At 41.9% G+C, this 25,965-nt stretch overlaps 1 protein-coding gene across 1 annotated transcript in view; it reads right to left on the reverse strand.

The window, feature by feature from the left end:
* RPS10 (ribosomal protein S10) overlaps positions 1 to 25,965 on the reverse strand; it is a 121,622-nt gene that overhangs the window by 77,301 nt on the left and 18,356 nt on the right. Inside the window, exon 5 of the mRNA XM_044076551.1 lies at positions 5,486 to 5,541. Coding sequence (XP_043932486.1) covers positions 5,486 to 5,541 — 56 coding nt within the window. The remainder of the gene's footprint in view (positions 1 to 5,485; positions 5,542 to 25,965) is intronic.

A 25,965-nucleotide genomic window follows, 5' to 3' on the forward strand; every position in this document is an offset into this window, starting at 1 on the left:
ATATGAAGTCTTGCCAAAGGTATCAGAAGAATGCAAGATGCCATGAACCCCAGGGCCTGCAGGATTTTCCTTGCAGTCAGCTGGGAGAGCTTTGCTAGGCCTTTGAAGTACTCTGGTAACTGCTGTTGTTTTTCCTCTGAGATAAGCCATCTGTGTGTTTGTGTCCAGTTTGGCTCCTAGGAAAATGATCTGTTTGGATGGCAGAAGTCTTGATTTCTGAATGTTGACTGTGCATCCCAAGGCCTGTAGTAATTGAATGACATAGTTCAAGTTTGCTATCAGGGTTTGTTTGTTGTCAGCTTGTATGAGGCAGTCGTCCAGGTAGGGGTATACTTGAATCCCCTGGAGACTGCAGTGTGCCACTACTGATGCCAGGCATTTCGTGAACACTGGGCACAGTAGATAAGCCAAACGGCAATGCTGAGAATTGATAATGCTCTGTCCCTGCAAGAAATCTGAGGTATCTTCTGCAGCTTTGTCTGATTGGGACATGCAGGTATGCCTCCTTGAGGTCCAGAGTGACCAGCCAGGACCCCTTGCCCAGCATGGGAAGGAGTTGCTGCAACGTCAGCATTTTGAACTTTGGCACAATGAGATAAGTATAGACAAGTCCAGTATAGGTCTCCATTTGTTTTCCTTTCTTGGAACAAGGAACAGTCTTGAATAAAATCCCTGGCCTTGTTCCTGTGGAGGAACCTTTTCTATTGCTTTTATATTTAACAGCTTTGAAACTTGAATGAGTGCCTCTGCCCTTTGATGAAGTGGCAGGTTTGGCATACCTTGTCTTATTGGTAAAGTATGGAAGTGGAATCTGTAGCCTTTGTCTATTAAATCCAGAATCCAGTTGTCCTTGGTTAAGATATGCCAGTTTTCCGAGAATAAGGATAATTTTCCGCCCAAAGGTGCTTCTCTGAGCCTTTGTGGGCGGCATGAAAGTCAAGTCATTGTGTTTGTCCTTGTGGCGCAACTGGACTGCCTGCGCCACTTCTTTGATTTGGTGGTTGCCATTGGCGGCCCCTGTAGGAGCCTCGGTATTACCCTCTACCTCGGGCACGCCTGTTTTTTCCCCTTTGAAACTTATCAGTGTCCGGAAAGGACCAATTTTTTGAAGGCCAATTCCTGCTGAATCTTGGTGGTTGAACCTGGAGGAAATCTTTGACTGTCTGTACTGATTTAGCTTTTTCCTCAATGGACTTCAACACATCTTGTGCATTAGCACCAAAAAGCTTCTGTTTTTCCAGAGGTGCATCAAGTAACTTTACTTTAACATGGTCTGGCAGTGGCTGTTCTTTTAACCAAGCATGTCTACGTATAACAGCCCAAGTCATAGCTGCCCTACATGAAGCCTCCAATGCATCATAACCACACTGAAGAAAATGGATTGCTAACCTGCTGAGAGTTGTGTACTAGATCCTGCAATGCCTTTCTATCAAAAGGCTCAGGAGAGGCTAATTTTTTTCTGTAAATCATCCAGTAAAAAATCCTGGTATTGAAACATGTGAAAAAGGCAATTAAGTGACCTCATAGCCAGGGTGGTAGAGGTATAAACTTTTTTACCCCATCTCTCCAGGGACCTAGCTTCCCTATCCGCTGGCAGTGGATTCTTGGCTGTGGAAGTAGCCACTCCCTTGGGGCCCTGTGAAATGGTTTCTAGATCCACAGAATGGGCCTTAAAGAGATGTTTGTGGGTGTCAGGGACCCTATATCTGTCTGGCTTGACAGGAGCAGGAGGGAGAGAATCAGGGTTAGCACTGGAGTCGGAGAAAACGTCATCCAGGACATCCATAACTGGAGGGATAGCTAAAGGTCTGTGCTGGGGTACGTAGCCTTTTCCTGGAATCTGAGAATTCCTGACCCTGCCATTTAAAATGCTCCCTCAGAGTGTAGGACTTCAAACGAAAACTCCTCTGGAGGAGAGGCAGAGGGGATGGATTCCTCAGCATCAGAGTCCTCATAGGCCTGGAATGATTCTTCTTGGGTATCTGAAGGCTCAGAATCCCCAGAGGCTTCATCCGAGGAGAGGTTGTCGGCCTGCTCAGTCCTGGGCCTTTTCTCTGCAGGCTGCTGAGAACCTCTGTCAGGATAGGGCTGAGACCCCCTGATAAGAGAAATAAGCAGATCATGTCTCTTGCTGCAGATCTTATCAGAAGGGGCCTGGGCAGTAGGTTTAGGATGGGCCTTGGCCTGGCTGGCGGCCTTAGCACGTGCAAAGGCCTTGATGGACATGGATACAGGAGGCCTAGCTGCCCCACGTGCAGGAGTAACCTTGTCTACAGGAATGGTGCCGGGTAGATCCAGAACTTCGGTTTCTGGAAGAAAGTCAACAACCGGCACTGGAGTAGATTCCGAGACCGGTGGACGAGTTAACGCTGTGTCGTCGGCCTCGAGCGGTGGAATTACCGCTTCCGAGGGGACCGAAGCACTAGCGGAGGGTTTAGGAGGAGTATCTGTGGAACACGCGGGCCGAGGAGGTCGGTCCCGGTCCTTCCGTTTTTTGGAAGATTGAGTAGTCTGTTGTTCCGACGGCATGATATAAGCGAAAGATTCGCCGAAAAAGTCTTCGGCAAATTCTGCCCGGCGCCTGAGAGTGCGCTTATTAAAGCAAGCACAGACCGAGACGTCGTGGTCTGGGCCCAGGCAAGGTAGGCAATAAGAATGGAAGTCCTTATGAGGTATTTGTTTACCACAAGACAAACAATTATTAACTTTCTCAATTTGTTCTGACATCGGCTGAGGCAAGAAAAAATGTTCCCCAATGGGGTACTTCGCTTTTAGATGACTTTGGTACTGAAACCACAGGAGCTGACCGACCGGCACTTGCGAACTGCTTCTGCTTCGGGCACCGCGCGGCAAGAAAGACTGAAGATGGCGTCGGCCGATGCCTTTATACTCCAGCCGTTCTGACGTCGGAGAGGAGGCGACACCAGCCGACGCCGGACCCACACTTTGGAATTCGGCTGACCGAGGCTGCCTGAGGCAGGACAACCCATATGTTATGACTGCAGTTGCATTCTTGAAGGACATCTGACGTTTAGACAGTAATTTAGAAAGTAAGTTTTTGCAAGGAAACAAAAATGTTAAATCCCCCACCAAAAATGTGGATGCAGAGTAAACATTTGAGAGGTGGGGATAAAAGCTGCAGGAGAGTCTGCCACACCCAAAAGTGCAGAATTTTCATTGAGTGAAGTTTGTGTTTTGCATCTGCTTTCCTATAAACATTCAGTATTACTGCAGGATGCTGGACTGTGCTAAATGAAACTTAAACGACTGAAGGAAACACTAAAACCAAAGTACATATAATGCAGTTCACCCAAACAAGGTGTCTGATCCACTGCAAAAAAACAACTTGGTCCATGATCAAATGACACAAAGTTCTTGAAATAATGAAAATTCATCCTGCAATATCAAGAATTTTGCACTTCCATAACAGACTTCACCCAGTCAGGAACAGTGTAGCCAACACTTTAGCACAGAGGATAGCAAGTCCCAAGTAGAGAAGGCCTTCAATTTTTATTTGCCCACCATACAACTTCAAATCTTACCAGTGCTCTTCAGCTACCCCCGGACACTTTGTTTAAAAAGGCTAGGGTAAAGGCCAGCTACAAACAAGAATACCATGCCATGCATCTATTTGCAATGAGTCAACTTCAAAACAGTGCCTGATGTAGGGCTCAGAAACACATTTTATTCAACAGTATCAGAACCTACGTCTCCCCTCATTAACAAATGCTAAAGCAACTCAAATGCTGCTGCAATAATGTCCTGATCAACAAAGTTACAATATGGAAGCAGTTAGTTAAAAGAAGCAGACTGATCCCGTCAACATGACTGGCACAACAGCAAACAGGCAACTAAGAGGCATGCTGCCAAACCAACGTGCGGCAGCATGAATTAGAAATACCTGCTCCTTAAATAGAGGAGGAGAGGATTCTTGAGAGGTTTGAATGTCAGAATATTTCAAATGCCTCTAAATCCTATTCAGGCCTTCTAGCGAGAACAGTAAAGGAATTTAAGGAAATGCATTGAAACTCAAGTGGAATTTTCAAAAAGTCAGTCAAAAGCCACAGCAGGGCTGCTGAAAAAGGTTCATAGGGAAAAATTAAGAGAATACACAGAGCTACTGCTATTCAACAAGACTGAATGCAGCTGAACATTTCTAACCCCTTTAATGTACCAACCCAATGATACACGCAAGTCTGCAGTCCTCACAGGGATCCATCGTGCAAAAGGAGCTCCACAAATCGATCCCGTTTGCGGGAATGTTGAAAAAAAAATTATGAACTTTACTTGGCAGTCTTAACACCACAAGTGAGGGGAGCAACCCTACACCTGCTAAACTTGGAAGCATCTTAACTGTGATTATAGCACACACTAGCAAAGGCTGCCCTGTTAGTACAACTTTAGATCACTACAGTAGCAGTGACACAAGATACAGACTTGTAAAGGTGTGGGTACAAACTAAAATATTATGTGCCCATTACCTGACTGCATCACCCTTGAACCAAGAAAAAAACTTTTACATAAAGAAATACAAATTAAAACAGTTAAAAATCAAACACATTTTTACCATCACCTTTGACAGGCACCAAATCAAACTTGTCACCTAGTGAAAGGGAGAGAAATGATGCTCAACATGCTGTAGTATATTTTACAAGCTTTGGTGTCCCCTTTCTGTTACCGGCACAACAGCGCCCCCTACCCACCCTGTTACCGGCACGACAGTGCCCCCCCCCCCATTTCTGTTAACAGCATGACAGTACCCCACAAATCCTTGCCAGTTGTACCAGTTAATCTTCGTACTCGTCCAGAGCAACTTCAGTCTGTACTGGGGCCGATTATGGACCCCAAGCCTCTAGAGGCTCAAAAGTCTCCACAGCCATCTGGGGTTTTGTATGCCCTACATACCCCCCCCCACTGCAGCGACATGCTGGCATCCAAGCAGCAGATGCACAATGAAGACTTTGAAGCATAGAGCCCAGTCTCTGAGGCAGCTCAGTCAGTTGCACTCCTCCACAAAATGAAGCCCCCAGGCTCCATCAGGGATGTTGCTGGCTTAGCTATTCAACAACACAGTCCCTATCTGTAAAGACTGTAAAGTCTCAAAACAGACCATCCTTTTCAGTTTGCACCCACAAAAAATATTTTCAGTATAACCCACCCCCCACATGGAAAGAGAGGGAGAAAGATGCCTGCTGTAGGCATTAACCAGAAAAATGAACACATTACTCAAGCTTAGGGAAGGCATTCTGGAAAAGGAGCTAGCACCAACTTGACATCTGAGAAAGTCCTGGAGATGCACTAGCTAACCTGCTGCAGTCGAATCGCAAACACATTGTACTGACCTTCTAGCCATCTACTTTTACCAGTTTTGTCACGTTCACTAGCTGAAATCAATTACTATGTTTTAGGGAGATCTGTACAAGTGCAACTATGATGTGAACCAATACAAACATCCATTATCTGAAGTGATCAACTAGATACTTACAAACTGGAATTCTGTTGCGGCACCAGCACCAGCCTCTGCTTTCTTGTCAGCACCAGCTGAAGATGAAAAAGAAAAATACACGAGTGAGTTCACACTACACCACTTCACACAGTAGGCCCACTCAGTTTCTGGTCAACAAGGTTAAGCAACCATTTCAAAGCTAACATCTGTACGCCAATGTAGCTGAAGAATGCACTTACTTCTGTAGTTAACTGTAAACCTTACATTAACAGTACAAACATGAGTACCACCCTTGGGTATACAAAAAAAAAAATCTTACAATCTTTTAAGTATGGCAAAACTCAAAACTGTGCCTCCACAATTCATTCGACATAGCCAAAACAACTTCTTACCCGCTATAAACTAAGCTCGAGAGCACTTACCCGCAGTTAGTCAGATAAACTTATCCACGGACCGAACAAAAATCGAAAGCAATACACGAATGAATGCAAATCCCAGCAAATGAAGACCAAGCCAAAATTGAAGGAATGACTGGGGGACAAGTGCCCATTTTCAAGACTTATGTGCAAGGTTCAGGAGATGGAAACCATGGAAATATATAGTTTGGAGACAGTTTAGCACAGTGGTTAAGGTATTCGCTTCCCATGCACAAGGTTCGAGCCCGACTTCCGGCCAATGCCCATTGGCATTTCAAGTTCTCCCTGTGTTCCTGTGGGGGTCTTCTCCCGAAAAACGCAGTGCGTTTCCATCTCAAACTCACCCATACCTCAAAACAGCATGTGTGACTACTACAGAACCCTATGCGACTGAGCCAGCTATAGAAATAATGTAACAGGAGGAAAGCTTATGGTGGAAGTCCAGGAATGGGATGTCACATATGGTCTAGCGGTTAGGATTCCTGGTTTTCACCCAGGCAGCCCTTGTTCAACTCCCGGTATGGGAATGGTACACACTTTTAAGGGTGGGAGGTTGGCATAACGGTTAAGGTGTTTACCTTACAGACACAAGGTGCAGGGTTTGATTCTTACATGGAGTAATGAGCTAGGTTTAAAATGGCCGACGAGGGCAGTCAGCCTAGTACTAATCTATGAATCTGAGTTTCTGCACAGCTTCAGAGTCCCAAAAGAAGCTATACTGTTATAGCAGGGCAGCTGCTAAGCCCAGACAAGATGTGCACAATGAGGCAGGCTTGTGCTCAAACATACAAATTCTGAGCACAAGGACCAGATGACATCCCAGGCTGTGTACTACATGAACTACAAAATGAACTGGCACCTCACCCAAGTGTCATGTTTAATTATAGACTCATCTCAGGCTTCGTGCCCACTGAGTGGCGCACCGCTACAGTTATCCCGCTCCACAAGGAGGACCCGCCTTGGATCCAGAGAACTACCGTCCCAGCAGTCTGACAAGCCTGATCTGCAAGGGCATGGAACTTATAAACAAAGACATTGGCAACCTTCAAACACTGGACCCCACCCAGTTTGGGTTTGTGAAGGGCTAATCTTGTCTCCAGAATCTGACTGACTTCTTCGAATCAGTCTCCAGAGCTGTGGACGAGGGTAAGGCGGTCCACACAGCCTATCTGGACCTCGCCAAGGCCTTCAACACCATCCCCCACTCTGGAATCATAGATAAACTTACTAAGCTGGGCATAAATCCCTACGTCATTCGATGGGTTGCCAACTGGATTACTGACGGAACACAGACTGTAAAATTAGCCGACTCCAAATCCAGCTCCAGCCAAGTGACAAGTGGAGTACCTCTGGGTTTAGTCCTGGGACCACTCTTGTTTGGCATCTACTTCTCTGAAGTACAGGCCAACACTAAGGGACTCTGGCTAACAAAGTTCGCAGCTGACTGCAAACTGGGATCCATTACTGAATCCCCAAATGATGTGGCTATTCTACAAAAGGGCCTTACAGAAACAGATGCCTGGTGCCAGAGCCATGGGCTCAAGCTTAATGCCAAGAAATGTATAGTTATCCCCTTTGGAAAAAAAAACATGTACCCATGAATTACCGCATAGGTGGCAGGACAATAAAAATCGAAAGTGTGATGAGAGACTTAGGGACACAGGTGGACAGTGGTCTCACATTCGATAACCACATCACCACAACAGTCAAGAAATCCTATGTGGCACACCTCATCACTAAGGGCTTTTTATCCAGAAAAAAGGAGGAGGTCATTGTCCCACTGTACTCATCCCTCATTAGACCCATTATAGCGTATAATGCCCCATTTGGTATGTACCTCACAAGACATCTGCAACAGCTGGAAAGGCCACAGAAATACCTCAATAAAAGAATCACAGGCCTAAAGCAGATGCCATATGCTGACCATCTAAAAAAAAACTCCAGCTACATGCTGTGGCATATCGTCTACTCAGAGGCAATCTCTGCTTAACATGCACGGCCATGTCAAACCCTGAGCTGTTGGATATGCTCCACTTAAGAAATCCCAATCCCTCAGAGCCACACGCTCCAGGGATCTAAATCTTGCCATCACAATGAACAAAACATGCTGGAGGGATAGGTTCCTGACCCAGAGACTCCCCATACTCTGGAATAGACTGCCCATACAATGTCAAGCAGAGCGCCTCCTTGGCCCTCTTCAAAAGGAACCTTGATGATTGGATGGGAGATAGGACATTCACCCCAGGTATCCTGTTAGTCACCCTGCTAGACAGGGGTCCAGAGAAGTAAATATTGTGGAAAGAAATACCCAGGGAATTGTTATGGCCAGGCTTGCATAGGCCCTTTAACCTATGAACCTAAATAGTTAAAGAAGTCTGACCATGCAATGTGTACTTTGGGAGGTTCTGGAACAGTGTTTAGACTCCAGGACAACCAAAAGCCGTGCGTCTTATGTTAATGCATTGGGATATAAAGGGGACAGCTTGTGGTGGGGTGGGGGGGGGGTCTAGGAGTGCTTTGCATGAATGGTTTATTCAGGTCAGTTTACAAGTGATGGCTATAATGACCCCCCCAGCTGTAAGTTATTCAAAATGAATTAAAAAGTTGCACAAAAACATTAGTTAAAAAAAAAAAGAAGTGTTACTATGAAGGAAGACCTGCCGAGAGAGGTGCTTGCTCAACTTGGACTGCGAAGATTCATATAATGTTTATAGGACTTGGGGCAATTAACACAACTACACAGTGGACGTACAAGGCATCCAGGATGCCTGAAAACGAGGAATGAGACTTTCTTCACAAACATGCCACCATGAGGCTGGTTAAACAAAGCTATTAGGATTTGTGAGAATTTAAACAGTCAAATTGTACAAATGGAATGCATGCAGATGTTGGTTCCAATGTCAGAATGCGTGCATATGTTGGTTATGATGTCAGATGAAGCTTGAACAGAAGGAGCCCATCTGGTGTGCATTAGTATGGAATGGGTGGGATTTTCTGAACATACCACTCAAATGCTACTAGAGCAAAGTTAAGACTTAGGAGAAAGGGATGCGGTGTTTTTGGGGCACAAGGAATATGTGGCACAGAAGTTGGATTTCAGAGACTGAAGATCGCAGAACTATACAAGACTGACCAGCTGTTAAAGATAGAACAGATATGTACTTCATCAAAACTAAAATGGCAAGTGGACGGTGAAGGTTTTCACAAATTGAAAAGGCAATCGGGATCCAACCAAGTCGATCTGAAAGAGATACAACAGAAGAAAATATAACCAATCCAAAGTTTTACAGATGTGTCAGGGAAATTTATTGCACCACATTTAATGGACCACGAGGCCACGATTACACACAGGTTCTATGCAGTTCAGACAAATCAGCAATGTTAAAGATGAACACAGCCAACTTTTCCTGCAACACTTATTTAACAGATTACTGTTACAACTGCAGAACAGGTGAAAACAAAGAACTACTTATGCATTTACTTTAAGGGAAAATTACTACAAAATGAGCAGGGAGACTGCAATTTCAAAGTGAAAATCAAAACTGAGAAGAGGGAGCATTTTTGTGTTATACAGCTGGGGCATGACTGTTTAAAGTTGAAGATTTTAGAAGTGGTCAGGCTATTTCAGAAGAGATATTCAACAGGACCGGTTAAAATTACCTTTGAGTTCACCTGATGTAGAACCTAGTACGATAAAGACATTACTAATGGTAGGAAATTTAATGGAACCTAGTACGATGAAGACATTACTAATGGTAGGAAATGTAATGGAACCTAGTACGATGAAGACATTACTAATGGTAGGAAATTAATAGTATGAAAATGGGGATTTTAAATTTGACTGAGGCAAAATGACCCGTGAAGCTACACACACACACACACACACACACACACACACACACACACACACACACACACACACATGTAGTGAGACTGATTTAGACAGCTGTTTGCGCATGGACTGAGGACTACATTTATGATATTCAAGGTCTTTGGGTAGATTTAGAGATGTTCTGGTTTAATACACTGTTTATGGAATAAAAGAAAATGAATATTCTAGGAAACTATTCCATCTTTCAGTATTGTCTATACACAAATTTGGAAGTCGTTCACTATAGATAATACAATGTACGTTCTCGATGTACATTCTCGATGTACGTTCTCGTGTTAAGTCTTTTACAACTACAAGGCCACATGGAAAACTGGACTATTAAGCATGCACAAGAATGTTGGATCATTTTTTGGCAGTTGTGCTAGGTTTGCTTCAAGTAAAATATTAGAAGACAGACCATCCAGAATGAAGTGTGTGGGGGGAGGGTGGTTGGTATTTATCGTCTAGGTACAAAAAGACCATATATGGCTTGCCTGGTTCATTGTTGGTATTTGATGGGTGGGCATGGGGGACGGGGGGGGACGGGACAGAAGCCAAGGTATGCTGCAGATTGGTGTACAACCATTAAGGTCTCAGATTGTTCATATACAAAATACATTTAGGGAGAATGTTAGAGACTATTTATTGGGTCCCTATTTTAGTGAACGCTGTTTAGTCGAACGTCATTATGCGAAACAGCGATTTTTTTTCTTCGGGAAAACTGGGCTGTTTTCGGGACTTTGTCATTTCCTCCACTGTGGTGCGATCTCAGAGTTGGCATATTTAAGTAGGGGGTGTGGGCGGTGAAGCCCCTCACTTTAATTTGTGTTTTGATTTTTTACAGATCAGTGATTTTCTTCCTTTTTGGGGGTGGGGGTGGGGGTCGCTGATCCATGTGTTGGACATTGAGTTTTCGGGGATTGTGCTCAATTATATAGCGTTCGCAATTGAGTGCATTTGCTTACATAATACAGACTATTTATTTCCCCTCTTAAGTGTACCTTGGCAAGTGTGCATCCAAAACTACTGAAGATTGAAAGGAAACTATACAACTCTCCGTTCACTATGCAATGCTAACAGAAGAGTTAACTAAAGCAGCACAATAGGAGGACAGTATTCCTTGTAGAACTGGAGAGGCTTTCAGAAGAACGAGGCAGAAAAGAAGGAAACAGCCAGTGAGACTAGGCTGTATTTTTCCGTGTTCTGTCATCCTAGGTCAATAAGCCAGACATGCCAGACTATTTAGAGAGGACTTTTATTTCGTTAAAAAGCTGGCTGGAGGTACTGAAACTAGAGTGATGTGTCACAGCAATATGGGTTACAGAATGAAAACGTTAAGATGTACAAAGTACAGCTTCAGTGTTTTGATCTGGACTCTGGGATTAATTTTTTTTTTTTTTTTTTGATAATGACACGTTTAAGGAATTCCAATCACACACACACACACACACACACACACACACACACACACACACACACACACACACACACACACACACACACACACACACACACACACACACACACACACCTGCATAAACACATCCTCACACAACCAGTATTCATACACGTACATGTGTAATGGAGCTCCTGCCTCCAAATACAGGAGGTTTAAGTTATTAAAAAAGTGAAAACTCTAGCTTGGCTGGGTTTTATACAGATACCCCCTCCCCACACCCACAAGTGTATATACATACAATTAAAAGATGAAAACACTGAGGAAACATATTAGCACTTTATTAGTTTCATAGGTGTTTACTAGGCCAATGACCACAAGGGCTTAAGCTTAGCCATGCACCCCGAATCTGATAAGTTCGGCCTGCTTATTATTGCTAGAACCTGTGTCTAACATAGCTCTTTTCAAACTATCTGGACATATACAGAGCTAAGTATTTTTTTTGGTTCTCCAGAATTGTGTACTGTAAATTGTTGGACTAATTTTATTCAGAGTTCTGCACTGTTATTTTTGATTCACTGTATAGTTTTTCAGATCTCTGCTGAAAGTGTTTTGTCCCACCCACCCTATTTCTGGTTTGTTGTTTAAATTTGGTGGCTTCTGCAGTTGCCCGCCCCACTGTAGATTTGATCTCTTTACCACATTCTACCCAATACACTCCTCCTGCATTCGTTTTTAGTCATTTTTAAATTTAAATTGCATTTTTTTAAACTGTTTGGTCTAATAATGCTACATACTCAAGTGTGCTAGCTTGCACTGCATTTAAATTTTTTACTGCTGTTTTAGCTAATGTTTTGTAAAAAAACAAAACTGTAAGCCCGTTTTCTAACTTACCTGTAAGTAGTGTAGTCTAGATACAAACTTGCTGTATCCAGGACTGTATGTAAGCTTCTGAGCCCCCAAGCCTTGTGTTGGAGGGGAGCCTTTTAACTAGTCAGTGGGAGTGGTAAGCACTAGGTAATAAGGAGTGGTTCTGGCCCAGAAAGTGTAGTTATTGACTGTCTGGGCAATCTTTTCCATCGCTCTCAACTTTGATTTGAAAGCCCGCATTTGCACTGGTTTCTTTCCTGTAACTAGCCTACTGCAGATACAGATTCTTAGTTTTAGCACTTGAATTTGCTTATTCGTGCTCAGCACTTGTTCAGAACTTGCTGTAAGCACTAAATAAGCTACTAATTAATATAGCACTCAACCTTCCTCATTACCTAGTGCACTTACTTTCCTCACTTGCTTAAAGAAAAACAGCTCTTGTACTCACTTTCCTCACTTACCTAGAGGAAAATATTTTTTTTATTCAGGCATGTCCAAGGGTCAGCTCTCAGGTGTTCTCTCCTGTCTGATGAATCTGGGCATCTTGGGGCAATGCAGAAATTGCCTCATGTACACAAACAACCATCTCCTCCTACCACCCAACACTACAACCTGTGAGAAATGCACTTATATAGCCAAACTGGAAGCAACGCTCTCTTCTCCCAAGACTGGACTAGACAGTCAAGAGAAGGTAAACACTTGCACCACACCACACTCATCACATAGTCTCACTAATCTACACCACCAAAATCCACACACAGAAACAAAAATACATTTGCGGAGGCTCTCAATAATAACCTGCCCAAGCAAGAGAGACCTCCAAAGCAGAAGCGCAAGCAACTTCCACCCCCCAACACAACCCAAATGAGACACAGCCCACAGACTCGGTGTGCCACTCAACCACAGCCAATAAGGCAAAACAACGTATCCAACACAATAGTCATAGGTGACTCTATAGTCAGGCACAGTGATGTCCCACTCACCAGGCTAAACAAGGAGAAGGTTACTGTCAGCTGCCCGCCACATAACCCACGTACTCAGGTCACTCCACAAGTACAAATATGACCCTGTCATTGTCCATGTTGGTGTGAACGACCTGAGAAGTACCTCCCTGGACTACACGAAGAGAGACATGGAAAAGCTCTCCGATCTTGTAGCCCAGGCAGGTATGACCCTAGCCCTGAGTAACATTCTGCCATCGCCCAGAATGATATCGCAGTACAAGGACAAAATGATGGACTTCAATTGGCTAAGCTTCTGTGTTATTCTAAGGGGATCCAGCATCTGTCTGCTTGGGATGACATGGTTGACAGACCACGATGCTTTTCCAGAGATGGCCTGGGATTCCAGATACTGGCTAAGGCTCTTGCCACCCCTATAGTGCCTTTTTAGGCAAGGTTCAAATGACAAATTCACCACCGTAACAGGAACAGGCAAGCAAAAACTGAAACTGAGGGTAATACTACAAGTCTAAATCTCAAAATGCACTCACGAGGCACTCCTTAAAATGGAGAACATAGATATCTGAGTAGTGACTGAGGCCTGGTTCAAGGCTTCAGAGAGAACCGCTGCACTACCAGGCTATAACTCATACCACATCGCCCATGTAACCTGGACCAGAACACCAAAGATTGAGGTGTTTCCATATTCATTAAATACATCCACACCTCCAGACTAGTTGCTCAGCATAACGCACCTGAGGTTATCCAAGTGCAACTAACTCTGGGCAAAACTGCAATCAAGTTGTAACTTGCTACAGAACCCCCACCATGCCCCAGGATTCCCACTCCTTTTCTTGATGTACTAGAAAATATTAGGGTTCAACAAAACACCCTAATAATGGGCGATTTCAACTACCCTACCATTAACTGGGAAAACTACTAGTGTACCAACTCCTTCACACAACACTTTCGGGAGTTCATAAACTCCAATGCCCTGGATCAACTTATCCACACCCCCACCAGGGGCAACAATATCCTAGACCTAATCTTTACCTTTTCTTACCTTTACCAACATGAGTGACTAGTGTTCCACACCTGAAGTCAACTCCTCATTGGTCCGATCAGACCATACGCTAATCACCCTTGATATCCACATCCTGCTCCCACTCCCCATTAAGGAATCTACGGTAAAAAACTTCTCCAAAGCCAACTTCATGCTTCTTAAGAAAGAAGTGGTGAACTTCATGACACCCATGCAGACGGACAATACAGTTACGACTGATGAATCTTACACAAATGCACTCTATAAGCACTTACACGAGTGCATGGATCGTGCTATCCCAAAACAGAACAAAGATGCTATCCTCCAAAAAAGGAAGCCAATTTGGTGGTCCCCTGCCATAAATAAACTGTACAACAGAAGGAAGAAATTGTTGCAAAAGAATAAAATCCCAGGAGTGGAGGAGCTCCCTGGTCAGCCTCAGTAAGAAGCTGAGATCCCTTATAAGATCCTCCAAAGCTAGCTACGATTATTATTATTATCGCCACCGATTCCAAGGACAACCATAAAGCATTCTATAGCTAGGTCAAGAATCTCAATAGCAACACCAAGATCTGCTCTGAGTTACAGCACAATGGCACGGAAATTACAGAACCAACCGATACTGCCAACATCCTGGCAGATAGGTTCACCCTAAGGGCCCATATCTATACAGGAAGAATCTAAAGCCAAAAAAAAAAAAAGCCAAAAAAACACAGCATCCATGGGACGGACAACATCCCAGACTGCATTTAACAAGAACTTCAGAATGAACTGGCTCCCCACCTAAGCACCATGTTCAATCAAAGCCTCACATCAGGCTTTGTGCCCACTGAATGGCGTACAGCAACAGTTATCCCACTCAAGTGGAGCCACCACTGATCCCGGGAACTATCGCCCTAATAGCCTGACGTGCCTGGTCTGCAAGGCCATGGAATGTATAATCATGGAACTCAAAGACATTGGTAACCTCCAAACTCTGGATCCCACCCAGTTCGGGATTGTGAATGGCAGATCATGCCTCCTGAACCTGATCAACTTCTTTGAGGCAGTCACCAAAGCCACAGATGAGGGTAAGGTGGTTCACACAGCCTATCTTGACCTCGTCAAGGCTTTCAACACCATCCCCCATTCTGGAATTATAGCTAGTATAAATCCCTACGTCACAAGAAGGGTTGCCAACTGGCTCACTGACAGAACCCACACTATAAAAGTTGCACACTCCAAATCTGACCTCAAACCAGTGACAAGTGGAGTAGCCCGGTGTCAGAGCCATGGCTTCAAGCTCAATGCAAAAAAGTGCATTGTCATCCCCTTTGGTAAAAACTCTGTACCCATGAACTACTACATAGACCGCAGTCTACTTAACACCAAATGTGTGATGAGACCTTGGGACCCAGGTGGACAGTAGTCAGTCCTTCTACGTGGCACACATCATAAAGTGTTCTCATCCAAAAAAAAGGATTGTTCTCCTCTACTCGACACTCAGACCCATTATAGAGTAAACACCCCTTTTGGAATGTACTTCACAAGACATCTGCAGCAGCTGGAAATACCACAGAACCCGCAGAGGATTACTGGCCTCAAACAGATGCCCTACACTGACCGTCTCAAAATACTCCACTTTTACTCCGTAGCATATAGCCTACTCCGAGGTGATCTCTGTCCAACATATAAAGCTATGTCAAACCCAGAGCTGTCGGACATGCTACACCTAAAGAAATCCCAATCCCTCCTAGCTACACACTCTAGGGACCTAAACCTTGTCACCACAATAAACAGGACATGGAGGGATAGATTCCTGTCCCAGAGACTTACCATACTCTGGAACAGGCTGCCCATCTATGTCAAGCAAAGTTCTTTCATTAGCACTCAAGAAAAATCTTGAGTGGATGGGAAATAGGAAATACACCCTGGGGATCACTTCTGTCTCTCTGTCTGACAGTGGCACAGGAAAATAACTTTCTTGGGTGGTGTAAGCCAGGGAAACTTGTTGGCTAGGCTTACGTAGGCCCTCGGGCCGATAGCCTAGTACGTACCTATGACCCTACCCTTGATAGGTGTAAATAGGGGGCTTGGGAGATGAGCCAGTTACATGCTGCCCGTGTCCATTACAGAAAGGGGCCAAACCAAGGATGAATTTCTACTCCACTTCAGAGTAACACCAGAATTAGGGGGCTTGGGAGATGAACCAGTTACATGCTGCCCGTGTCCATTACAGACAGGTGCCAAACCATGAATTTCTACTCCACATCAGAGTAACACCTGAATTGGGTTAGGGAGGAACTTTCTTCACATGGATGGGGAACCTGCTCCAGAGAAGGGGTAGTCTCTGGGATACATACCAGTCAACAGCAGGTATTATTTATACCACAGGCAAGATTTTAAGTCTTCAGAACGGGTAATTCTGGTGCCGTTTCTTTTGTGAATATGCAAGAGTTCTTCAGGGTGGGGTGTGACAATGCCTTGTATGTTAGGAACAGATCTCCCCTCAACAGCCTACAGGAGACAAAACACAGGGATAGGGCTTTGGAATGGTCTGCATAGACATGTTATTTCACCCCTACATTCTTTTAGAGAAGAAACTCTGTATAACAATCCAACTGTTGAATGTACCTAGTTAGGTACATACCAAAGGGGGCACTGTACCAAACAATAGGTCTGATGAATGCTGACTACAATGAAAAATGACCTCCTTGGACCTAGATGCCAAACCTCTGTCTAGAAGGTGCACAAACAGCAACTTCCTCACTACTCTAGACATGACAGTCAAAGGCTAGACTACAGTCTGCATGTGCCCCTAAGTCCCTGACTACTGGGTCAGCTCTTATTGGGGTGCTGCCAATGATGGTTACCAGGGATGGATGGCTTCCCGAATGAAGTGATTAAGCATTTTGCGGCATTTAGTTTTTGCCCGTGGCTCTGATACCAGTTATTGGTCTGAGTCAGCCATTCCTGGAGCTTTGTTGAGAGAATACTATGAATGCTTCTAATTCGCAATCATTTACAAATTTAGTCACCCAGTGGCCACCAAACCTTGACCTCACAGAAGTAAATGCCAAAGAGGAGCAGTTCTAGGTCCAATCCTTGAGGCACTCCACTTTGATTATCCTCCGAGAGGTGGACTCCCCAATTCTAACTTCCTGGGACCTGTGAACCAGCTGAATTTTCAGTGACAATGGTTTATACCCAACCAGGTAGGCAGTGTGAACCATTTTGCGCTCATCCACTGTTCTGATGACTTTCTCAAAGAAGTCCACCAGGTCGAGTAGGTATGACCTGCCCTTGATGAAAACCAAATTGTGTTGGCTCCAGTGTTTGGAGGTTTCCTATATCATTCATTATTCCCATGAAATGGCTTTGCGTGAGACTAGAGAAATGTATGGGTCTGTAGTTTCCAGGAACTGTAAATGGCTCACCTTTGTACAAAGGGATGACTACTGCTGTACTCCATTTGAGAGGCGCAAAGCTTGAAGGCTATAGATAAATAGCAATTCCCAAGGGCCTGATAGGTCACGTTTTGTGCTATTTAGAAGGCATCCTGGGATACTGTCTGGGTCCACTGATGCTTGATCTTGGCCTTGGAGGCAGCATTAAGGCCCTGTTCCCTAGTGATAAGAGGAATATTTGATGGCATTTCCTAAGGGAAGGTTGAGGGGGTAAAGTTGGAAATGAATCTGTTGGCCAGTAGGTTTGCTATATTGTCTGGCTCCATATAGTAACAATGAGCTCTGCACACAACTGTGTATCTTTGAGGTTGCATACATAGTTAAAGAATGCCTTGTGGCTGTCCTTGGCAGACTTTGTCCACTCGAGTTGTTTTGCGTGTGCTTTTATGCTGGCAGCTGCACCTCCTAATTCTTGCCACAATTTTCTTCCTTTATACAACCTACTGATGTTGGGATTCCACCAGGGTGGCATATTTTGAATTAGTTCTGTACTTCTTCCTGGTAGGTACAACTGCCTCTATGCAACTACTGACATGCTTGTATTGGGTTTATGTGAACAGTTCTGCGTAGGCAGCAGTTTTCTCATGGTTTATGGAGGCTTGAAATTTTGCCAGGTTAAATCACTCAATAGTAGGAAGTTAATCTTAGAGCAATTCTAAACTATTTCAGGATTAGCTGGGGTTCTAGGTTTTACTTTATTTTTAATTTAAAAAGGAGGAGACGACAATTTTGTGGTCTGACCTTAGTAGATAAGCTATTACACCTGGGGCTGTGCAGCACTCTCCCATATTAGTGAGGACCAAATCCATTACATTTGCAAATACAACAATAAGGGGTGCAATCTAGTCCAGGGAGTTGCGTTATAAAATCCAGAAGTGCCTGAAATATTTGGCGTTTTATGATTCTCAGTTAACAGGGAGGCAATTAAAGTCGCCCACAAATATGGAATTGGGTTAGATGATGAGCATTTCCAATGGTTATGGATTTCCTGGGTCCTAGATGAGGACCTATTAACTTGCATAGAAGTGGCATGGGATTTTGCTTATGGTGATTTAAATATGGAGAAACTCAAGTGCATCACCTTTAGTCCTAGTCTGTGTACTAGCTGTTCTAAACAGGTGTGAAGACATAGCCTTGCACTGCTGGAACGCTCTCCACATCTCTAAACCACACCAATGGTTTAAAAGTAAAGTTGGGGGGGGGGGGGTAATGAACATCAGCACAAATTGAAAAGAACTATTTTACTTTTCTGGATCACTAACCCTAAGAATACCTCCAGAGAACAAAATTTATCTGAACACAGTTATATTCTAGGAAAGGTTTTGCCTTAAGTTAGTGAAGTTAGTGTAGGGTTAAGGGTGGTGGTACCGTACACAAATACTGCCTCCTACACATTTAACTTACAAAAACTCCTTCGCCAACCACTATACAAAACATTTTGGCAAAAACTCATCACGCACACCCAACATTAAAGCTGTTCTTTAACAGAGCCCTTAATTTAACCCAAAGCTGCAGATAAAATTGCACACACTACATAAATTACTCATGAACACACTACCAGACAAACTTTCCAGTCAGCACGCTCAACATTCACATATATACACAACACAAAACCTATCCCCTTACATAGCCTTTACCCTAACCTTTTTATTTATTTTATTTTAAATTTGTTGACCGGGCTAGTCTAGCTGGAGGTGTGTCTATTTTCAGTATTGGCCCGGGTAGATAAGCTCCAACAGTTCAAAATGATTTCTCATAAATGTAGTACATGTTTATAATGCAAATTTCACAGTACAGGAGATAAACTTCGACTGGTTACATATTAATGATGTTTAAAAATGCAGAGTAGACTTGCCTTAGTACAAATACTGTTACAAATAAGCATTCAGAAAGAACAACATAATGTACAAGTGCAGATAAAAAGAAAGTTGAGAAGTAGCAGGTACGTAATACATCTAGTAGTAAAACATGTCCAATAATGAAAACAATATGCTACAGTAGATCACTAGGCGTTATGATGAAGTAAAAGCAGGGTTGATAAGGTAGGGTTGGGTTGAGTCAAGTATCAAGAGCTAGTTGGTCAACCTGCACACAATCCTGGCCCCATCCCACTCACCATAAATCAAAACAATTTCAACTTGTAGCTTTCAACGCCATCATTCACTGTATTTTCATAAACAAACCAGAATGAACACTCCGGCCTTCATTCTACTTACTGAAATCCATACATCCTACTTACTGAAATCCATATAAATGTGAATTTCCAGGTTCAAAACGCCAAAACTATTTGGCAGCATGTCCCCATCCGAATGCAGGATCGAACAAACTGCCATTCGACATACTATTTACACCATAACTTATTGCCCCTTACATTTACACACTTTTTTGAGTTTACAGAAAAAGTTAAGGAAACAAAAACGCCCATATGAAAACGGACCTCAACCCAATGTTCAGTGCAACAAGTTCTGGCAACCTGATGGAAGCATGCTTGCCAGATATGTCAAGCCACTGACAAGCATCCCATACAAGGGATAAAACTACCAGTTTAGGAAGGGAAGGAAAAGTATACGCTAGGGTAAAAGACGGGATACATTTGTCCACAAGACCACTAAGACTGCATCAGGGATACTAATGAAGACTGGAAGCAACAACAATCACAACAGGATCACAGGAGGCAAAGGGCAGAACGTGTCACATCTCATTTGTTCTCCAGCACTACGAAGCAAGAGAAACCACACATATGTACAGGTAAAACCATCTCCATTAAATACATGAATGTAAATGCTACAATGCACCAAGACAGACCCCACATGCTGTTAAATGCTTCCACATACTGTTAAATGCTTCCATATAAAATTTACAGGAAGGTGATAAATCAATGGGGGTACCAAATTCAGGCAATTTATAACAACTACTCTTGAATCAACTTTGAACTTGCCTTAGAAAGGACAGGGTGAGAACTTAAAAGGCTTCAGAGATGCTGAAGATCTTACCCTTCTTCCAGGTAGATCATCAGAATGGAAGAATTAATAAATACTGTTCTCTAGTGTTTGACATTGTAAGTGTCTTGGAAAAGTAACAGAAAAAAAACACAGGTTCAAAAGAAATACAAAATACAAGTAACTGGCTCTGTGGTGCACAGGAATAAAGAAAGCCTTGCTTGCAGTCCCTACAACCCAGAAAAACAAAAGAACCAAAGCAGGAGCAGCTGCTCGAAGTGTGGGATTACATGCACAACACTTGCTCACCATCGCAGAGAAAGGTAGGCAGGTATGGCATGCAGTGCATAAGCCAGAACATGCAACTATTTCTGCGCATTTCCATAACAATCTACTGTGCAGGAAAGCAAAGGCAAAGTGAAGGCACAGCAAGCCCATGGAACTGTGAGCATGCACAAAAGGTGCCAGGGCAACGTTAGGGAGAGAAAATGGAAAATCTGTCATTGATGCTTTGATTTTTATACTGCAACTCGTCTACTTAAGGTATGTGCTGAATGACTTGATTGTCAAGCTAGTAAGGGGTGGGACAAGCAAAAACACCCTTATGACATCTGCTTAAAAATAGCAAATGGCTATAAATGTACTGGACAGTTATGATGCTCTCTCTGCTGGTAGAGATGTGGCCTTGACTAAAAGGTGACCTTTCAAGCAACAGGCCTAGCACCTGTGGAGAAAGAGCAAGCACTCAAGATGCTACCCACTGTGCGGAGACAGCAAATAAAACAAAGATTGGGGGTGCACTACTTAGAATAGCCACCTTAAAGCAGACTTGCCTCCAGCGGCAACTACAGAGGCTGAAACAAACACCCCTCTTCAGAAACAGGGGAAGAATCCCACAGGGTGACACGGGATATTACACAGGCAGGAAAACTGTTTAGGTCATCAATCTGCCTAGGGTCTATATTATATATTCAAAGTTAACAACCATAAAAACTACCACCACTGGTAAAAAATAAGATCCACAGCTGGAAGATAGCAGGAACCAGGATACGGCTAATCAAGTATTCTTTATTGGAACATCCAAAGTTCAGATAAAATTCAGATAAAATTAATCAAACATCCAAAATGCATCGAGCGCTTTTGCCCGGGCTCTCCCAGGCTTTATCAAGATGAAAATACATAGGGCTTCCTTTCTTTATATATACCACTACTAATTAGTTAATTGTAAAATTAATCTCATTGAAATTGCAATTATAATTTAAAGTTCTAGCTACAATTTCTGCAGTATTTGACCATAAAATTCATTTCAAACATTGATTATGAAATAGACTCGTCACACTTCATTTACTACAAATGTCTATAAAAATCAAATTGAAATGTAAATAAAACAAAGAATATTTACTTAGAATAAAATAAAATTAACTTAGAATAAAATAAAATTAAAATAAGCTGTTATGAACATTTAAGGTACTGTGCATTAATCTAAATTGAATAAAAATTGTACAAATTTATCGCTCAAGCTTCTGTAATATGTATAATGTTTGACTTAAAAATCATCTTAAACAGTGCTACGACATGACAAATATAAAACATGCTAAATATTAAAAATTATTATAATTAATTATTTTTATTTCATTAAACAAATACTACCTAACTGCGAGGATAGTTTTATATTAAATCATAAATAGTAAATCTGTTGAGAGATGACGCTAAGTGAATAATTCATCACAGTAATGTGGACAATTAACAAATTTTCATAACTTTGCTTTTCTAAGTTTGAGAACACTGCTAATGCTTATATAATCATTAAGCCCTGGTAGCTTTGAAGCATTTAATTTTATTTGCCAGAGCAATTCCCTGTACGAGGGTGGTTTCCCAATCACCCCCTCTTATATTACTATTAACTTGTTCTAGTACTAGGAATTTTAAAGACATTTCTTTGCATGACATTGAATGTTTATAGAAAGCATTTGTTTCTTTTTTATTCTTAATTTCATAGAGATGTTCATAGACCCTTCTCTTCAGTGTTCTGTCTTGCCCACATAGAAACAAAAGCAATGTTGACAAAACCCTAGGTACACTACACCTTTGCTATTGCAATTGAAGTGACCTGGTGAAAATAAGCTGGCTTTTCTAGACTTCAAATATAGTCCTTTGATATTAATCATATAGCAACATTGCTTATAGGCATTACATTTGTAAGTACCTTTTGATGGTTGAATATTATGGGCATCAGTTGTCTTATCTCTTTCAAACAGATCTTTAAGGTTGTTGTTCCTTCTTATAAAATTTTGGTATACTTGGAATAATTTTATTAATATCATCGTTGTTAGATAAAATAGGCCAATACTTAGAAATAATTTTTTCTATGTCGACACTGTTGTTATTAAATGTGTACAAAAAAGCTTGGTCTGTTTTGTTATTTTCAATAGCTTGTTTAGATCCCATTTTTTGGACAAACTCTTCCCCTAATAACGGTGAAAATTGATTAGTTCTTTTAGAATAAATTTCGGTGGCCAAAGTATTAAATAAATTAAGGGGGTAGCCTTTCTCTGTAAACTCCCCCCCCAAGGTATTCTATTTCTTTTTGAAATAACTCATCATTACTACAAATTCTCGAAGCCCTTATCAACTGCCCTTTTATGATACCCTTTTTTTGAAACAATGGGTGGCCACTATTAAAATGTAAAAACATATTAGAATATGTGCTTTTTCTAAAAATACTTGATTCAAAGCAATTTAATTTCACATTTTTCTCTAGTTTCACATCCAAGTAGTTTAAATAATGTGGTTTTATTTCATATGTAAATTTCAAAAACTCTGTGGAAGAATTTATATAGTGCATAAAGTTTTCAAATTCATTAATATTACCCCTCCACAGTATACATATGTAGTCTAAAAATCTTATAGTGGACAATGTAATGGGCCCACTTAGATGGGAAGAGAAATTCTGACTCCCAATAATGCAACACAATATTCACATATGCCGAAGCGCATGGTGTTCCCATGGCCACCCCTTTATTTTGTTTGTATAATTCTCCATTGAAAATAATAAAATTGTTGTTGAGAATAATGCTCATAAATTCTACTAGTAAACCTATAATGTTCGCACTGAAACTTGATAATTTTGTGAGCATTATGTTAAACCAATCAAGCCCTGTAGTATGTGGAATGCTGGGGAACAAATCAACAATGTCAATGGTGATCATGTATTGCGTTTCTGAAAAAAATTCTCTCAATTCCACCCAGAAATTCCCAAGAATCTTTACAGATACATTTTATTGGTGTTAAAGGTTTTTGGACCATTAAATAGTTAAATAATTGTTCATTCAAAGCCCCTTGTAAGAGGTGATCCTCCAAACTATATTTGATCTTGGCATAAGCTATATTTCGCTCATTAATTGATATTTGAGTGTACTGTTCAGTGTCATGTAATAAATTATAAATGTAGGCTTCATATTCTTGTTTGTACACAAGTACAACCCCCCCCCCCTTATCAGTTTTCATAACTCTGATGTCCTCAGTTTTAAGAAATTCTATTAGTTTATGTAAATCAGAGAAATTGTTAACTTGGTTGTCGTTGTTTCTTTTATTAAGATTTCTAAATTCATTTTCCACAAGTTCTTCATAGAGTTTTAAAGCTGGATGGAGTGTACCTAGGGTTTTGTCAACATTGCTTTTGTTTCTATGTGGGCAAGACAAAGAACACTGAAGAGAAGGGTCTATGACCATCTCTATGAAATTAAGAATAAAAAAGAAACAAAAAGTGCTAGCTCTCTGAAACAAGCATCTTTCATTTTGCTTACCATTAAAGTAAATATTTAAATTGAGCTGTCGCATAAATAATTTCAAATCTACTATCATTTTGGTAATGTTAATAGGGCAATTGGGTACAAAATGAAGTCCCTTAGTAAATAGCGCTAAGTATGTATCATTAATTTCCACTTCAGTATAGTTATAAATGGAGAAATTACCCTGCTTAACTACCTGACAAGTTTGTGAATGAGTAGTATGTTGATTAATTACCGGGTCGTCTGTGATAAAAGAACTTATATTTACTGCCTCCTGAATCTGTTCCATGCTTGTGCTGACCCTTGTCTCCCTTGGGCAAAGTGAAAAACCTGATTCGTGGTTTGGTTACTTTTTTGGGTCAACCTTTCGCTCCTTCTCGGAGCTTCAGTTGAATTACTAACTTCATTGCTTTCACCTTCTACATTATTAAACCCTTCACGATTAGTAGACTTGGTGAACGACGATTTACCCCTCCTGATAAAGTTATACGCAGTGCCATTCTTATAGTCCTGTAGGTCTCTTTCGAGTTTCCTAATTTTTCTCAGGACTATTCTATTACAATGTTCGTCCACCTCTTTAAATGAACTTTCATAGTCTCTTTTTACACTGTTAAAGTTAGCACTACTAACTATAGAGTTGTTTAAAAAATTTATTTCAGTTAGAAGGGAGGCAGCTCTACCTTCATAGTCGTTTACCATTAGTCTTAACATTTCTAAGCCCGTTTTATTGAACAAATCAGAAATATTATTAAATAAATTAGTACCTGGAACAGCGTTATTGGGTAGCTTATTAAAACGTAGACCTTTAGGAATAAGTTCTACCCTAATACATTCTGATAGGTATTCAATTTCAAGTTGCGCTGTTTTGTACGCATAAAGTTTGTTGTTCAGTTCCATAACCGATTGCTCCACATGAGCGTTGTTACTGTTATTATAAGACTGCACAGTACCTTGAGCAAACGAAAAATGTTTGCTAATCCATTTATTCAGATTAAAGTCCCTGGATAAATATCCTTGCTTCACCGGTGGACATTTATTTTGTTCTTCATGTAAACCTTGACTGGTTGATCATAGTTCGTCCAGGACTTCCGTTAAGGAATTCCTCTTCGGTCTGACACTTGGTTCGTTGTCTTTACCGCGATCCTGTTGGTTAGGTGGTATTCCCGTTGATTTATTGCTGCCTTCCTTTGTTAACAACCCGCTTAGTTGTGACAGCAAACAAATGACTTCCCTCTAGTTACGGGGGCATCATCCAACAGTTGTTTCTCATCCGCTAAAATGTTAGGTGTATCGTTGAAGTCCAGGGTTCCTGCGCTTTCCGCCATGTATAGCGAAACAGATAAGCCAACAACCTATGTATTTTCATCTTGATAAAGCCTGGGAGAGCCCGGGCGAAAGCGCTTGATGCATTTTGGATGTTGGATTCATTTTATCTGAATTTTATCGGATTCATTTTATCTGAACTTTATCTGAAATTTGGATGTTCCAATAAAGAATGCTTGATTAGCCATACCCTGGTTCCTGCTATCTTCCAGCTGTGGATCTTATATATTCAAAGTTGCAAAACTTTGAATCCCATATGTTCGACAACATATGATCGAAGTTTGAAACTTAGACTATATAATGATAAAAAAAAAAAAAAAAAAAAAAAAAAACAGCACACACAACTTACCTTAACGCTCCGAGCAGGGGGGCAAGCCCCCCTGCACTCCCACACCTCCCCTACTTAAATACACCAACTCGGAGATTGCACTTCAGTGCAGAAAAGGGAAATTCTTCCATTCTGCACCGTACGGCGCCGTTACAT

The sequence above is a fragment of the Protopterus annectens genome, chromosome 7.part0 (assembly GCF_019279795.1).
Source record: "Protopterus annectens isolate FY-2018-M chromosome 7.part0, PAN1.0, whole genome shotgun sequence".
NCBI lineage: Eukaryota > Metazoa > Chordata > Ceratodontiformes > Protopteridae > Protopterus > Protopterus annectens.